The sequence below is a fragment of the Protopterus annectens genome, chromosome 3.part1 (genome assembly GCF_019279795.1).
Source record: "Protopterus annectens isolate FY-2018-M chromosome 3.part1, PAN1.0, whole genome shotgun sequence".
Lineage (NCBI taxonomy): Eukaryota > Metazoa > Chordata > Ceratodontiformes > Protopteridae > Protopterus > Protopterus annectens.
In genome coordinates this window covers 233,647,378-233,664,536 of record NC_056732.1, presented here as the reverse complement: position 1 = coordinate 233,664,536, position 17,159 = coordinate 233,647,378, and the positions used below count along the sequence as shown (strand labels likewise).

General features: G+C 39.8%; 1 protein-coding gene across 1 annotated transcript in view; it reads left to right on the top strand.

Annotated features, from left to right (window-relative positions):
* Nucleotides 1-17,159, top strand: part of LOC122798074 (collagen alpha-6(VI) chain-like) — a 1,097,601-nt gene that overhangs the window by 1,054,513 nt on the left and 25,929 nt on the right. Inside the window, exon 38 of the mRNA XM_044066731.1 lies at nt 439-1,116. Within this exon, the coding sequence (XP_043922666.1) occupies nt 439-1,116 (678 nt within the window). The remainder of the gene's footprint in view (nt 1-438; nt 1,117-17,159) is intronic.

Below are 17,159 nucleotides of genomic sequence, written 5' to 3'. Positions count from 1 at the left end.
AATTGTATTCTGTACTAACTATATCCATGTTGTATGGTACTGGTGTGTATGACACTGGTAGTCAGATCAAATAAGATGTCACATTTGGTAACACACCATAAAAAGTGTACCGACATCCAAAACTTCAAAATACAACAATTATAAGACTGGTTTGTAACAATGAGACAACTGAAATATATCAGTAATTAAGCTACTATGGTATGGAATAGTGCTTTAAAAATCATGAAGAAGTAAGTGAAAATCTAGAAAGCATTAGTGTTTCTGTACTTCTTCCAATCCATGCAGATATAATAACTAAATAAAAATGCTTTGTTTTGTTTTTCAGTATGTGAGCATGCTACATTTTTCTGTCTGCCTACATAGCACACCTACAAATAAAGTGTAAAAGTGTTTATTTTACAAATAAAGTCTCACCTCAAAACGTATGTTTTTTTTCAGATATGTGTTTTCCTAATAATGAGTGCTCACCAGTCCTTCCATTCAGTCTTCCTCCACTGCAAGTACCTATGGATATAGCTTTCATTCTTGACAGTTCAAGAAACATGGAAATAAATGAGTTTCAAGCAGCTATCAGGTTTCTCAGCGTTATGCTTGATCAGTTTGTCATTTCTTCAAACCCAAGAACCTCAAGTGATAAAGCCAGAGTAGCTCTGGTTCATACATCTCCAGATTATAGGCCTGATGCGACTCTGGCACCAGTGAAAACAGAGTTTGATTTTGTCAGGTTCAGTAGAAAGTCAGAAATGTACAACCATCTCCAAAAATCTGTCCATCATTTGCAAGGTGAAGCTGCTATTGGCACTGCTGTTGAGTGGACCATTGAAAAGCTCTTCCCCAAGATCCAAGTCCCAGCAAAACATAAGGTTATATTTGCAATAATTGCAGGGGAAACAAGCTACTCGGACAAGAGGAAGCTGAGTATTGTCACTCAGAAGGCCAGGTGTCTTGGTTATGCATCATTTGTACTTTCACTTGGACTTAATAACAATGACAATGAATTAGAAGAACTTGCAAGTGCCCCCCATGAACAGCATTTGATCAGTCTGGGCAGAGTGCAGACAGCAGAACTGGAATACGCACAGAGGTTTGCTCGGGAATTTTTACGCCACTTAAAATGTAAGTATTGCCTGAGATGTATCTTAGTTAAAATCTCCTTTCTAATTAATAGATGAACACGATATAAGGAAGTATGCCACATATATGCCTATATAATCCATTAAATATTGCAGCTTTTGATCATTTAGTTTAAATTACGATATTTGCTTATTTCCCAGAAACTGTTCATCATGGCAGAACTCACCTCAGAATGCTTGGCTTAAACAACCAAAGGAAATATAATACTCTTATTAGTATCAACATACATTTGAGTGCATATATTTACAGAGTTTGCATTAAAAATTGTATGCAACACAGAATAGAAATCAAAATAGCTCCAATCTAAACCCTGTTGCCCTGTCATTTCAGAGTCATATATTCATAGATTGTTACTAGGCTAACAACCTGGGGGGCTTTCTAAGCCTAGCCAAGTTTTCTGAAAGACTAATGATGTCCTGTATCCAATTTCCTATTCCCCATCTACTGGTCTAGGTTGCGCTTAAACTGTGTGGAAGATGAACTCAGCTTCATATGGATAAGAAGCCTGTTCCATAGAAGGGTCTGTCTCTGGGACACATATATGTCTCTCCAGCATGTGCTGTTTAAGTCACAGTCAAAATTCAGGTCTCTACAGCTTATACTTCTCTGGTACTCTTTGACTGCGGTGGTGGTGCTGCGGTAGCGTTGTCGCCTCACAGTTAGACGTTGTCCATTCAATTCTCAGTTAGAGCATCTTCTGTGTGTCAACATGCGTGAATGGGCATTCCTTCGTTGAAGGTTGTGCATTAGGCCTGGCAAGCAAGCGCGTAAAATCTACTGCCAATCATTAGCGGACCGGAGTTCCGCTGTGGCGACCCCTAACCGGGAAAAGCTGAAAGACACAAACAAACAAACTCTTTGACTTATGAATCTGTAAGAGATTCATAAGAGTGGGGTTTGCAGATGCCTTGTAAGCCAAGCATAGATCACCCCTCGGCAATCTATAGGGCTTTAAGGCACTCTGCATAAGGCAGGTTTGTTATACCTTGTATTCTTTTTGTAAGGAACCTCTGATGTCACTCTAGTTGCTGCATATGCCTGGTCAGGTACATACCAAAGGGTACATTGTATTCTATGACTGGTGTCATAAGGGTGGAGTATAGTAGGATTATGACCTCTTTGTACCTAGATGCCATGCCCATGCACAATCTAAAAGGATTTCCTCACCACTGTAGCCATGTGGTGGTTGAAGGTAAGGCTGCTGTCTATGTGTGTATCCAGATCCCTGACCACTGGATCAACTCTTAGGGGCATATTATCAATGGCAATTAGCTGGGAAGGTTGACTTCTTAGTACTGAGTTTAAGACCATGACTATGGCACCATTTGTTGGTCAGAGACAGACCCACTTAAAGAATGCTAATGTCTGCTGGGGAGTCGATGATAACCCCCATCTTGCAATTGTCTGCAAACTTAGTCAGCCATAACACTTCAGCATTTGCTTCCATTTCAGAGAAATAGATGGCAGAATAGAGTGGGCCCAGTACCAAGCCCTGGGGACTCTGCTAGTGACTGGTCTCTTGATGGAGATGGCCTCACCTATTTTGAATTCCTGAGTCCTATCGCTGAGCATGTTGGCTATCCAGCGGGTAATAAAAGGGTTTCTACCTAAATTAGTGACCTTGTCTATAATGTCTGAAAGGGGTATTGTATCCAAAGCCTTGGCCAGGTCAAGGTAAACTGTGTGCAAAGTCTTCCCCTCATTTAATGCTTTGATGACACTTTCAAAAAAGTCCACCAGATTTAATAGCCATGACCCTCCTTTAACAAAGTTGAACTGTGATGTGTCCAGCATTTGCAGGTTGCCTATGTCCTCATTTATCACATCCATGATGATTTTTTCCATGACCTTACATATAAGGCTGGTAAGACTTATGCACCTGTAGTACTCAGATCAGTGGTTGGACCTCCTTTGTGATCAGAATAACTGTAGCCATCTTCCATTTCTTGGGGCACAAAACCTGACTGAAATCACCAGTTGAAAAGTGATTCAAGTGGACCAGAGAGGTCATGTTTCATGCTATTTATTAAGCATCATGGGATGTTATCTGGGCTCATTGATGCAGTGTTTTTGGCCTTGGAAAGTGCATTGATGACCTGTTCCCTAGTACTGGTTGAGGGAATTGTAGTATGCAGTATTTCCTTTCGACTATTGAAGAGGGAGTGGGATGAGAAATTTGAGCTGAACATGTCAGTCAAAAGGCTGGCAATGGCCCAGAGGCAGAGTCAGTGTGGGTGATGCCATTTACAATAAGTTCTGTACATTGTTGTGTAGTTCCCCTGAGGTTACGGTCATTGCTGTAGAAAGCTTTGTGGTTGTCCTTTGCCTGAGAAGCTATTTTATATTTCAAATTTAGCCTTTGAAGTATTAATTAACTCTCTTAGCTGCCTGTTTCTATTGTTCAGGAGGATTTTAGTATGTATGGTTTTGTTCCTTCTATGCTTGGCCAAGATTTTTTTCTTTTGTTGTACAACCAATTGATATTGAGATTCCACCAGGGTGGCTTGTCTTTTGAGTTTGTCTTATTGTTAATATGAATGGGCACAGCTCATGCTATACAGCTACCAATATAGATGTACAGACATTTTGTAAATAGTTCAGTGTATGCTATGGTGTTTACTGGGTTTGGGGGTGCTTGGAATTTAGCCAAAATTTTGCTTAGTAGAGAGAGGTTAGCCTTGGAATAGTTCTTAAAGGTTTTTTTGTTTTGCTGAATCCCTGCATTTAATTTTTATTTCAAGTAATACAGCCGTATGGTCAGATATGATGAGTGAAGACATTACATTGAGTGAGGAAGGTTGGCCACCCATGTTCATGAGTATAAGATCAAGGATGTATCCACTGCTGGTAGGAGAATGGGCCAATTGTTCCAGGATGTTGGTATTAACAAAGGTTAGGAATTGCTGAGCTTGTGCATTAGACGTGGTATAGGATTCCCAGTCTATAGAGGGATAGTTGTGATCCCCCCATGGATATTGTATTTGGTTGAACGACGGACTCTAGTACATTGAGATAGGCAGTATGGGTTTCCTGGGAAGTGCATATCCATGGCTACTGATCCACCAGGGAGGAGTGAGGAAAATTTAAATATTGAATAGGTCAATAACACAAGGAACTTGATGAGCAATGCTCAGCTATGCAGAAACTAGATGCTCTAGTAGTTACAAAATTTGCTTAGACAGTAATGCCACAAGAGTGTAGACAACACACCTTCCTAATGTACAATAACTGGTTCAGAGTCCAAATGCTGAAACCAGAACTAAGACACTTAGAATAATAGACACAAAAAGCCTTCAACCAACAATTCCCAGCTCAGAAGGGCATAGGCTATCCTCTCCTGCCACAAGAGTGTAGACCACAAACCTTCCTAATGTAAAATAACTGGTTTGGAGCCCAAGTACTTTAATCAGAACAACAACACTTAGAATAACAGGCACAATAAGCCTTCACCAGCAATTTCCAGCTCAGAAGGGTAGAGGCTACCCTCTCTTCCCACAAAACTGTAGACCACAAACCTTCTTAATGTAAAATAACTGGTTTGGAGCCGAGTGCTTAAACCAGAACTAAGACGCTTTTAGAATAACAGATACAATAAGCCTTCAACCAGCAATTTCCAGCTCAGAAGGGCATATGCTATTCCTTCCTGCCACAAGAGACCACAAATCTTCCTCATGTAAGATAACTAGTTTGAAGTCATAGTGCTTAAATCAAAACTAAGAGTTACAGCTACAATGTAATCAGGCCACTAATAAACAGTAATAAAGGCAGCAGACTAAATGCAACTGAACACTTTAAGAAGGTGCAGCAAAAAAAGCTAAATAAAAAGCTAATCAAAGTAGAAAGAAGCACAAATACAGTAAAAGCAGCTGGAGTACATTGTTTTAGTAAGTGGGAAGGGATGAAACAGAAGATAATTCAAGTTTAAGAAGCTAAGGGAGAAGGCCTTCTCAGTTGATCTCTCAGTGTCCAAAATCAGATTTATAGTAGGGGTGGGCATATAAAAAGCCACCAAGTATAAAAGTGCAACAGCAGAGGGGTAGGAAGGTGAGAAAAGTCAAATGCAGACAGAGATCAGCAATAGTCAGGCAGATAGCGGCAAGTCAAACAAGCACTACAGCTAAATGAAAATGCCTTTAAATATCTGTAGTTAAATGAGGAATGGTATTTCTCATCTCTTCCCACTAATTAGCTGGATGTTATTTACTGTCTGCAAAAGATTCTTTTCTACCTGACCCTAGACAACACCTCTTGACACTCCAAAAAGAAAAAAAACTTAAAACAAAATAAAATGCAATATAAGAAAAACAGAAAAAAATAGAAGTAACCAAACCTCAAATGAATAACTTCAATCCAAATCAAATGCAGACAAAGATCAACAATCTCTTACACAGCATTTGTCTTCATTCCCAAAAAAATATTAATTCATTGTCTGGCATGGACTGTAGAGTGAATACCATATTTTAGCAAACTGCTTTTTGAAACTGCTTTAGCCCTAGTGGTTTGGCTGCAACTGTTAGGTATGAGATAATGTGAAATACCATGGAATAAACCAATAGGTTTCTTTCAAGAGGCCATGTAGCAGAAAAAGTGTGAAACATCAAACCTGCAACATATGATTTGATATTCTGGTAATGTGGCTCCAAGACAGTGGGGTAGAATAGTGCATTCCCTGTGCCATGAAAGAGCAATTAGTCTGGAAGGCAGAAAGTGGCTAATAGAAAAAAAAACATGAATGGTAGCTTTTGTGCCTGGCCCTACATCATAGATTCACAGACTGCAGAGTACATAGCCGTACTCTGCAAGTCACCACTAAAGAGGTCTCAAGAGAAATCCGTCTACTTGCATAACTACATGGCACATGCTCTCTGTCATATTTAAAACAGTGACTTGTTGACATGAGAAAACATATTGCAAGGGTTTAAAATTGTATAACACATGATGTGCAGTTATTAAGTACACAACAGCATAGAGAGTTTCTGAGAAGCATCTCACAAAATGAACCAAAGAGGAAATCTGCAGTACCATACCAAAGATCATCACTTTGACAAACTAAACTTCCTGTAGTCCTTGGGTTGCAGAACATAACAATGGTTTTGCATTCACCACATTAAAACTCACTCTGATGATTGCTGCCCCAAACCAGTACTTTACACTACTAACAAATAGTGTGGATCCTTAGTTTATCATGCAAATTATATTGTTAACTAAGGATGAAAATAAACATGCTCTCACTTATCCATACGCAGCACACTTGTTTGAAGAAAATGGCCACAGACATGCATTTGTTATTCCAAAAAAGAATGGACTATGCACTGTTCAAAGACAAGCCACTAGAAATTCAATCCAAGCGGTCCTCTAAAACATTCAACCAACACCAATGGTGTAATGTGTTACCCAGCCCTAGAGCTCCCAGCCTGTACTCAGACACTTGGGGGTGGCTAAGTCCTGCCCAGTATAAGTGGGCCAAGCTGCCTGAGCCCATGCCTCATCCACCAGAAACCCTTTGAAGTTTAGTATTCCAAGTCTGCCCTTCCACTTTTATAGCTGTGACAGCCAAGCCTATCCTTCCTACTTTTTGCTAGAGAAGGAGAAAAACAGATAAAATAACTTTGGGTGAAAAATAGGAAACTTCTTCCTGATCCCTGGTGCATTCACCCTTGCAGATCAGTTAGCCCCTGCCTGTCTGCATGCTACCTACTGCCTCTTTCTGACTTTTCCTTCTTTTATAGGTTCATAGTTAGGTAGTAGGCTATCTGCCCAAAGGCATTTATAAGCCTAGCCGGGATGTGTTGGCTTTCTCCACCCCCTTAGATTAGTTCCCTGTGCCTCTGTCCAGCAGAGTCATTGAAGTGATCGCTGGGGTAAACTTTCTGTTTCCCATCCACTCATCAAGGTTTCTTTTGAAGAGTGTTGGCGAGGTGCTCTACCTAATGTAGATTGCAATCTTGTTCCAAAGCATGGGATGTCTCTGGGACAGGAATCTACCCCTCCAGTACGTCCTATTTATCATTGCGGTGAGGTTTAGATCCCTAGAGCCTGTGGCTCGAGGGGATAAGGTTTTCTTTAGTTGGAGCATGTCCATCAATTCTGGGCTAGACATGGCCTTGTATGTCAGGCAGAGATCACCTCTGAGTAGGCGGTATGTAACCGAGTACAGCTGGAGTTTCGTCAGTCGAGCTGCATAGGGCATCTGTTTGAGGCCAGTGATCCTCTTGATGTGGTACTTCTGTGGTCTTTCCAGCTGTTGCAGGTGTCTTGTAAGCAGGGTTGCCAGACGTCCCTATTTGGGTGGGACTGTCCCGAGATCAGCAGCCTAATCCTGAGTCCTGCCCTGCCGGTTTGAATCCCGGCCAGCCTCCGCTTTGTTTGTTTTTTTTGATTGTCCCATATACCTGGCATATGGGCCAATCAAAAATTGCTAAACACGGAGCTTCTTGTGTTCCGCATTAAACACGAGAAGCTCCGTGTTTATCGATTTTTGATTGGCCCATATACCGGTATACGGGCCAATCAAAAATCGTTAAACACGGAGCAATTTGTGTTGAATGCGGAACTGCAATGCATTAAACATGAGAAGCTCCGTGTTTAGTAGTGCAGAGCTACTCCGCATTAAAGACCTTTTTTGTCCCTACCTGGGGGGCTGGAAATCTGGCAACCCTGCTTTTAAGGTACATCCCAAATGGGGCATTGTACTCTATGATGGATCTGATGAGTGATGAGTAGAGGGGCACAATGACCTCTTTTGATCTGGATGCAAACCCTTTTGTAATTAGGTGAGCCATGTAGAAGGATTTTCTAACCACTTTGGCAATGTGATTATTAAAGGTGAGATTACTATCTTCTTGGGTCCCCAGATCCCTTATTATGTCTTCTGTATTTAGGGGACTACCACCTATGTGGTAGCTTGTGGATACTTTGTTTTTTCCAAAGGGGATGACTATGCACTTTTTGGCATTTAGCTTGAGGCCATGATTTTGACACCAGGTATCCATCTCAGTGAGACCCTTTTGGAGGATGTCTGTGTCAGCCGGAGAGTCAGTTATAGCCCCTAGTTTGGTCAGCCATAGACCTCTTGTGCTTGCCTGTACCTCTGAGAAGTATATGCCAAACAGGAGGGGTCCTAGGACTGAGCCCTGGGGAACACCACTTGTAACCGGTTTAGAGTCAGACCTAGCTCCTGCAACTCTCACCATGTGGATTCCGTCCGTGAGCCAGCTCGCAACCCATCTTGTGACATAGGGGTTTATGTTTAGGCTGGTGAGCTTGTCTATAATAACAGAATGGGGAATTGTGTCGAAGGCCTTTGTGATGTCTAGGTAGGCTGTGTGTACCACCTTTCCCTCGTCTATAGCCTTGGTAACTGTCTCAAAGAAGTCCACCAGGTTTAGGAGGCATGATCTGCCCTTAACAAAGCCGAACTGAGTAGGGTCCAGTGTTTGGAGGTTCCCAATCTCTCTGTTAATGAGTTCCATGATGATGTGCTCCATAGCCTTTCAGACCAAGCTAGTCAGGCTTATAGGGAGATGGTTCCCAGGTTCTGTTGTGGCTCAACCTTTGTGGAGTGGAATAACCATTGCTGTGCGCCACTCTATGGGTACATAGCTGAGTTTGAACAGTGTGTTTAGGTGAGGGGTTAGTTCATCTTTGAGCTCATGTAGGACGTAGCCTGGGACACCGTCCGGTCCCATTGATGCTGTGTTTTTGGCTTTGGAGAGGGCTGTTTTAACCTGAGTGTCTGTGATTTCAGGGACTCTACATTCTTCTGGTATGGCTATGGGCCCTTTTGGGGCTGAGAGGGGGGTGAAGTTTGCAATGAACCTGTCTGCCAGGATGTTGGTGATATCAGTCATTTAAGTGTATTTTGTGTCATTCTGCACTAACTCCGAGCAGATCTGAGCATTGCCACTTAGATTCTTGACATAGCTAAAGAATGCCTTGTGGTAATCTTTGGAGTCCTTGGTAATTTTTCTTTTGAAGTTCGCCTTGGATGATTTTATGAGGGATTGTAGTTTCTTGCTGATGCTGATCAGGGATGTCTTCCCTTCTTGGGATTTTACTCTTTTCTGTACTAGTTTCCTCCTTGTATTGTATATCTTGTTTATAGCAGGAGTCCACCAGACTGGTTTCTTTTTCTTGGAGGAGTGAGTCTTGGTTGTGCTTGGGATGGCATGATCTATGCATTTTTGTAGGTGCCCGTAGAATAAATTAGTAAAGGATTTTGCAGCTTGGACAGCATTATCCTTCAGCATGGGGGCTTTGAAACTTTCCACCTCGGTCTTAGGTAACGTGAAGTTTGCTTTTGAAAAGTTTTTCACTGTGGTTTCCTTGTCCGGAGGTGGGGGCAGAATGTGGATATCCAAAGTGATTTGTTTGTGGTCAGATCTAACCAGTGAGGAGTTGACCTCCAGTGTGAAACACCAGTTGCCCATGTTGGTGATGACCAGGTCCAATATGTTGTCACCTCTGGTGTGAGTGTTGGCCAGTTGAACCAGGGCATTTGAGTTTATAAATTCTAGGAAATGTTGGGCAAGGGAGTTAGTACTTGAGTAGTTATCCCAGTTTATGTTTGGGTAATTGGAATCACCCATTATTAGGATGTTTGGTAGGACCTTTATGTTTCCCAGTGTTTCCAGAAACAAGGAATGGGGGCCCTGGGACATGGTGGGTGATCTGTAGCAAGCTACAATTTTAATTGCAGTTTTGTCCATTGTTAATTGCACATGGATGATCTCTGAAGCATTTGTGCCATTAACCTGGAGGTGTGGGTATCCTTGATGAATATGGATACGCCCCTGCCTTTTGTATTTGGTTCGGGTTCTGTGGCCGAAAAGTATAGGGTGTCACAGGAATATTCCACTTTGAGAGAAGGCAGGAAAGCTCTGCTAGAAAGAATCTGTATGTCTTTTTTTCTTGAAAGCATTTCAGATGCATATTCCAAATGACACATTAGTACAATTTTATTAATGGCTGCCTGTTCTAGGACAAATGTACATGGAAATTGTCAATCAGTTCTCCTTTGCTTATTCAATCATTATTTCGTAAATTCGAAATGAAAGTCCATAACATGTGAGGGGGTAAAGTCATTTACCTAAATAGCTGGAGGATTGAATTTTTTCAGTATTCACCCCTTAATATCTTTAAGGAGCCAATAATTAGGAATCTCCCAGAGTCAACGTCTGCTGAAAGACAGCATGGTTTTAGTAATTTTAAGGTTTACCACATGCTGTTTATGCCTGAGCAATAAATAATCTGATATGAGTTGAATGACCAGAATGCAATAAGAACATCTGCATAAAAAAGGGGGTGTAGACCTTAAACTTTTGTATCTATCACTGCTATTGTATCTGCCTCTATTCCTCCCTATTGTTCTGTCAGGAGAAATTGACAAAAAAAAATGAAAGCATCAGGGGACCCAGGATTGACCAATGGGGAGACTAAATCAAAGAGCAAAAAGAGCGATGTTACTGGTTCCAGCATGTGTCCTAAATACAATATTTTATTGCTAGCCAGCTAGCAAACCAAAGATCCAAAAGCAAACCCAAAATCAGACAGGTATTAGAGTCATTAAACCTGGGCAACACTTGTTAAGTTATACTCTTACACCCTCTGCAACTTCAGTTGTGAATCTGTATTAGACAAATGATAGTTATAACATTATACTTAAAATAAATGATAATATTACTGAGATTGTATGTGTTATTCAAAAAGTATAGGCAGTAAATTGTTTAACCTCTGTGCCCTCCAAAATTACACTGCACATGATAGTATAAATCTTTTAACATTTATTTTTCATAGTAGGACAATAATTTTGGACAAAGCCAAAAATATTGGGGAACAAAGGCCCAAAATCAGGAACAAATTTTAAATATCGATCAGATATACTTAATTGATACAATACCAGATTTTGCACCAGCATGCACATTTCAAAGTGTATGAAGTCTTAAACTCAAATGTCTCATAACTTAGTGACTTCAATCCTTAATGATTTGACAGAAAACAGCAAATGTTTTGAGGAACATCCCAAAAATGAGCCAACATCTAGACATTCAGCAAAATTCTGGACAGCTGGGACAAACACAGTATGTGGTGTCCAACAGCTTTGTGTCTTGGTAGACCTATGCATGCTATCCATACTTTAAGCCGCATGTTTTTTTTATCTGGTTTCTTGAGTTTGCATATGATGATCTTCACTTCCTTGTACTCTTATAGGTTTTAGAAATAGTTACATAAACAAGAAAGTAATGTTACTGTCTACACTAGCACATGATTAATTCATCTCTATAGCCATATACATTAGAGGGCAATCACATATAAATCTATATAGGTATTTAAAAATAATATCCACCTTAGGTGTGCATTAGTGTTATCACCATTGTAACATAAGCATAATTCAGATTTATAATATGCTTTATTAAATTGGCTCAAATTGTTCAGAGAACAAAACTTAATCTGTTAGTAATCTATATCCTAACAACAGACAGATCTAAATAAAAAGGAGGCATCAAAGAACTGCTGAGCACAAAACAGCCAAGTTGTAATTAAAAACATTGTTTATCTATTACTGTATCATGTGGTCTTAAACTAGTCTAAGCAGTCAGTGTTTGCAGCATAGATTAAGGGCACATTTGCCTTTTATCCTTGAATCATATTACTTGCAAACACTTTTACAGAAAGCAATAACTGAGCAACCCGCTTTGTAAAAAGTCAAAACTAGACTGATGAGTAATGCATTCTGATTATAGAAGGAATACATTCACTTTGCCATGATCTTTAGAGAAAGAGTATATATACTTAGAAATCTTAAATTGCTCTGGATAAATACAGTGTATGTTAAATCCCAAATATTGTTACATTTTATTTCTTTTTTGATGTTTAGAAACAGATACTTTATATTACAAACAACACAAAGTTCACCATTCCAGATGTTCTCTGTCTTGGAATACAAAGCACACAGTAAAACACAGAAAATTAACAGTTCCAAGTTTACTTAGTCCTTTAGTTACAGAAAAGTCAGCCCTATATCCTGATAAACCAAGCAACACTGCTAAAATTCAGGCAAAAACCCAAAGTAATCTTTAAATATGTTCATAGGTTTGTAGGTTGTTACTAGGCAGTTGATTATGGATGAATTATTTGTAGCATAGCGATGCAATATATAGTGAAAGGTAGCCCTTTCCATTTCGGAGAACAGTCCTAGGGTATATTTATGATTTCCTATCCATTCATCCATTTTTTTAGGGTTAGGCAGCTGCTTTGTTTAATATGGAAGGGACCCCATTTCGGGGGGGGGGGCTCTTTGTCAAAGTAATCTATTCCTACAACAGATTCCACTTCTGCTGCAATGAAAGTGCAGGTCCCCTAGAATGGGTGTTTGGTGTGTTATATTTTTCTTGAGGTTCATAGAGGACAGAGTAAGTTGAGGCTTTCTAAACTAGCTAGAGGTCCCAGCACAAAGAGTCTGTATATGACTGAGAAGGGATAGAGCTATAAGGTGTTTTGGACAGGAGTAAGTGCTTAAGTCTCTGATTTTCTTATTGAGGCAGTGCTGCAGTCTTTCCACCCAGGTCATGTGTTTCGTCAAATATATGCCAAAGGAGGCATTATAATTAAATTTAGGACTAATGTGGGAGGTTTAGATTGTATTGATAACATTTCTGGATCAAGAAGATATACTTTTGGCAATCAGCTGGGCTAGGCAGAAAGATTTCCTAATGGTCATAGTGACAAGGTGGTGAAAGGAAAGCTCATTGTCTACAAAGGTGCCAAGGTCCTTGGTAACTGAATATTTCCAGGGGTGTCTTATATTTGATAGATACAAGGGTGCTAGCACTTACCAGTGACACAATGCTACACTTTTTGTGCATCTAGCCTTAGACCATGGTCTTGATGTCATGTGCTTACATATGATAGACCCTCTTGTGGGATCCCAGAGTATGCAGGAGAGTAGAAAGCAGCTACCAGGTTGTTGCTATCTGGAAACCTAGTCAGCCAATATCTTTTGACATCATTTTAAACATCAAAGAAATAAATATTAAACAGAGTTCTGAGAAACCCTACTGGTCCCAACCTTTTTGAGGAAGAGGGTGCCGCTTATCTTGATTTTATAGGTTTTGCCTGTGAGACAGTTTTCTATCCAGTCGATAGCATTTGAACTTATATTTATTTGGATTCATTTGCCTATGATACTGGAGTGTGGGACAGTGTCAACCCTTAGCCAAATTGAGGTATGCTGCATGTACTGCTTTTCCCCCTCATTCAAAGCTGTATTGACTTTTTCAAAGATGGACCTTAGATTGAGTAGGCAGGATCTATATTTCACAAACCAAAGCTGGTTTGGGTCAAGGGATGTCGGTGCTGCCAGTGTCTTTGTTTTTAAGGTCAATAATGATATGTTCTATTGTTTTACAGATAAAACTGATAAGCCTTATTAGTCTGTAGTTACCTGCATCAGTGGTTGGTTCATGCTTGTGAAGATGGGGGGGGGGGGGTAACAACACATTTTCTCCAAGTCTCAGACACAAATCCATTAGAGAGGCTGAGGTTGAACAGATTTTAAAGTGAGTCTTTGAGGCAGTGTTTCATGCAAAGAAAACCTCCAGTACAACATCAAGCCCCAACAAGCTATTTATTTATTTATTTATTTATTTATTTATTTTTATTACCTCAAAGACAGAGAGTCTTAGGGCTTACTTAAAGGTGATATCTGGAAATTATAGAGAGTAATACAACACTTGTGGGGGGTACCAGGTATGAGAAGTTTAATCCAAGTCTGTCAGCTGATAAGGGGACAGTGTCCTCAGGGTTTACATGTGCAATATTGTTATAAATATGTTAAACATTGTTCCTAAGATTCCTAACATAGCTGTAGAAGGAATTATAGTTGCCGTTTCTAGTGGCAGAGAGTTTCAGTTCATTCTTAACTTTGATGGTTTTCATTTTATTTCTAAGTTGTTTATTCACTTTCTTGATTGAAGATTTATAGCATGCAGATTTCTGTATGTTTCTGAGACAGAAAATTATTTTCTTTTTTTGTAAAGTTTATTTATACCAGGAGTCCACTACAGGGGTTTGTTCCAAACTTTGACATTGTATTTATGGCAGATTTGTACCAATGTCTTGACATAGTTACTGAGGCATAGAAGCTCTCTATAAATGCAGCAGTGATTGCCTTAAGGAGGAAGTGTTGGCAGCATGGTAGCAGTGGTGGCCACAGGGCAAGTATAAATATGTACAAACTTAAGTCAGAAGGAGTTATTGGCAGGGCATTTTAACCCAATTTATCCAGAAAAACTTATAAACTGATAATGATAAACAGTGCAGTTTGTAAGGAGCACTTGTGTAAGCCACATCTAAGACTAGCTACTAGCGCATCAGAATCATGGACAACTTCCATGCAGCAGCAGTAGTGACATCAGAACCATGGATGACTTCCATGCAGCAGCAGTAGTGACATCAGAACCATGGATGACTTCCATGCAGCAGCAGTAATGACATCAGAACCATGGATGACATCCATGCAGCAGCACTAGTGACATCAGGTAGCTTATAATCAAATTACACATTCATACAGGAGGGCCTACGTCAGCTTATTTAAAGACTTACATGTGACAACGTGGCTAACAGTCTTTTCAAGCACAGGAAATGCAAAAATAAAAATGTTTAGCTGATGGCTAGGGTCACTGGAAAATTATATATGCAGTTTTTCCACACTTTCCATCTTTCTCTCTGCACAATATATGTTATTTTTTATAACGTACGTCCATATGTTTTAACCAAAAATCTTGGAACTATTTACATATTCAAGAAACCCTAACAACAGACAGCAACAGTTTAACAAATGTTGCCAGTTATGGTATGGAACTCCACATTAAGTAATTTTTGAATGATCTATGCCTGGTTTCTTCATTCAGGCTATTAAATTTTGATCACATGGACCCTGAATTAAAAGATGCAGTTCAAGAGCTTTTAGGTGGAAAGAAAAAATAAACATTAGGTATGAGAAGAGGTAAAAAATCTCCATTCACATAAATGAGAAGTGACTACAAACATTTAAAGGTTTGTTCTACATGGCTGAGTTTCCTTGCTTTTATCCAAAAAGTTAATTTAAATACTTAAGAAGTTTAAATGACTTGATTAAAATATTGAATATGTTTAAAAGAGTTGAATCCAGTTCCAAATACTTTTATATGGCCTAATTGCATGTTTATATTTATAAAATGCAAAAAAAAATAAATAAATAAAACAGTGCCTTTATTATGGACTTCATTTCATGAAGTTTTGAAGCCCACAATTTTCTCCCATTTTTGCAAAATATTTCAACACTTTTAGGTAGAATTCTTCAGTGGTCCTGCTAATGCTTCAGTTTTTACCCTCAACGGGTACTGTTTTATAACCTTAACAGTCTCTCCACTGACAAGTTTAGCCATATCTTACCATTGCTAATAAATTCAGTCTACAAGCGCAAAAAACACTTATACTGGTAGGGAGAAATAGCTGCCACCCAGTTAGTGTGCTAAATCTTGAAAAATGAACATGTTAAAAACGTGTTATGGGACTGTCAGAGTATGTTGAAGTTAAACTTCATAAACAATGAGGTTATCTGAAGCCTATAAGTGGTAAATGTTCAGAGAGCTTCTGTAACAATACCACACTCATACAAGTGTAGTTCTCACAACAGATGCAACAATTAAAATGTGCCTGAACATATTAACTTGACACAGCAACAGCAACAAAATTAGAAACCTGTCAGTAAGAATAAAAACAAAGTTAATACAGAAACAATGGTTAATTTGAATAGAGAAGTCAAAACCCATCTGCATGAAGAATATCTGCATTATTTAAACCCTGATGTATCAAAGAGCAAAGGGAGCTGAGGAGCAACCAGAAAACCAAGGCCACATCACTCCATTCATACTGTATCATCACCCAACCTTCAAGACAGGCAGAGAATGTACCAGCAGTTTCAGTTCTACCCACTGACACTAGTGATTCTGAGTCCTTGAGTCCTCATCAGTGAACCCAATGACTGAGCAGTGCTGAAAGTTTCAACCCCTCTCCAACCTTCAGCAAAGAACCTAGGACTTTTCAGGTGCTTCAGAAGACTACCTTCTGAAACCTCCTTAAAAATATAAAGCAAAAGGAAGTAAACAGATTTCTCTTTAGAGTCCATCACTCCAAACATTGACCTCAAAGAAGGGAAATGCTCCTCACAGAGCCCTCCTTAAAATCTCAGGATTGATGAAATTCTGGAATTAACCAGGCAGAGGAACATTTGGCCCTCTGACCCTCCTCTTCCATGGATGAGGTGGTTCAAGTATTCAGGACTTCCTGGGTGGTTCTTCCTGCTGTCCCCATGATCAAATTGTTGGTGGACAGGGCATGGCTGGAATATGATGCTACAGAATGCATGCCCAACAAGCCTGACAAGATTTTGTACCCACCCAGTAATAGACATCTCTTGTTGTTGCAGCAGTCACAAAGAGCAAACTTTCTGAAGAGAGTTCTGGGTCCTCTGATGAAGTCGAGAGCAATGGACTATATGGGTAACAGGCTTACACCTCAGGAACATTTGCACTCCAAGCTCTGAATTATTTTATCCACATGATAAAATTTCAACAAGATCTAACTGAGCAGAAGCTAGATTCCATGTGAAAAACCCTCCTCCAGATTCATGAAAACAGGTCACATCCCAGGTGGCTATGGTGTTGTCTATCTCCAACTTGTCCATAAGATTGTTACACAATGCTTCAGATGGAGTGGTTAAGGAAGTGATCACAGGTATTGCTATGCTTGGGTGCATTTGTGTGACTTTGCAGACAGCTTCAAAGCATTATTTGTTAATGCCCCTTATAATGGGGTCTCTCTTTTCTGACCCATGGTCAAAGAAAAGTTTCTTAAAAGTGAACTTGAAGGGAAAATGTTCTCTGCCTTAGGAGTATACCTTGAAACCCCACATAGATCTTTTTTCAGGAACCAGAAGAGTGCCATAGCTTTATCATTTAAGACATTTCAGCATCTCCCTTTGA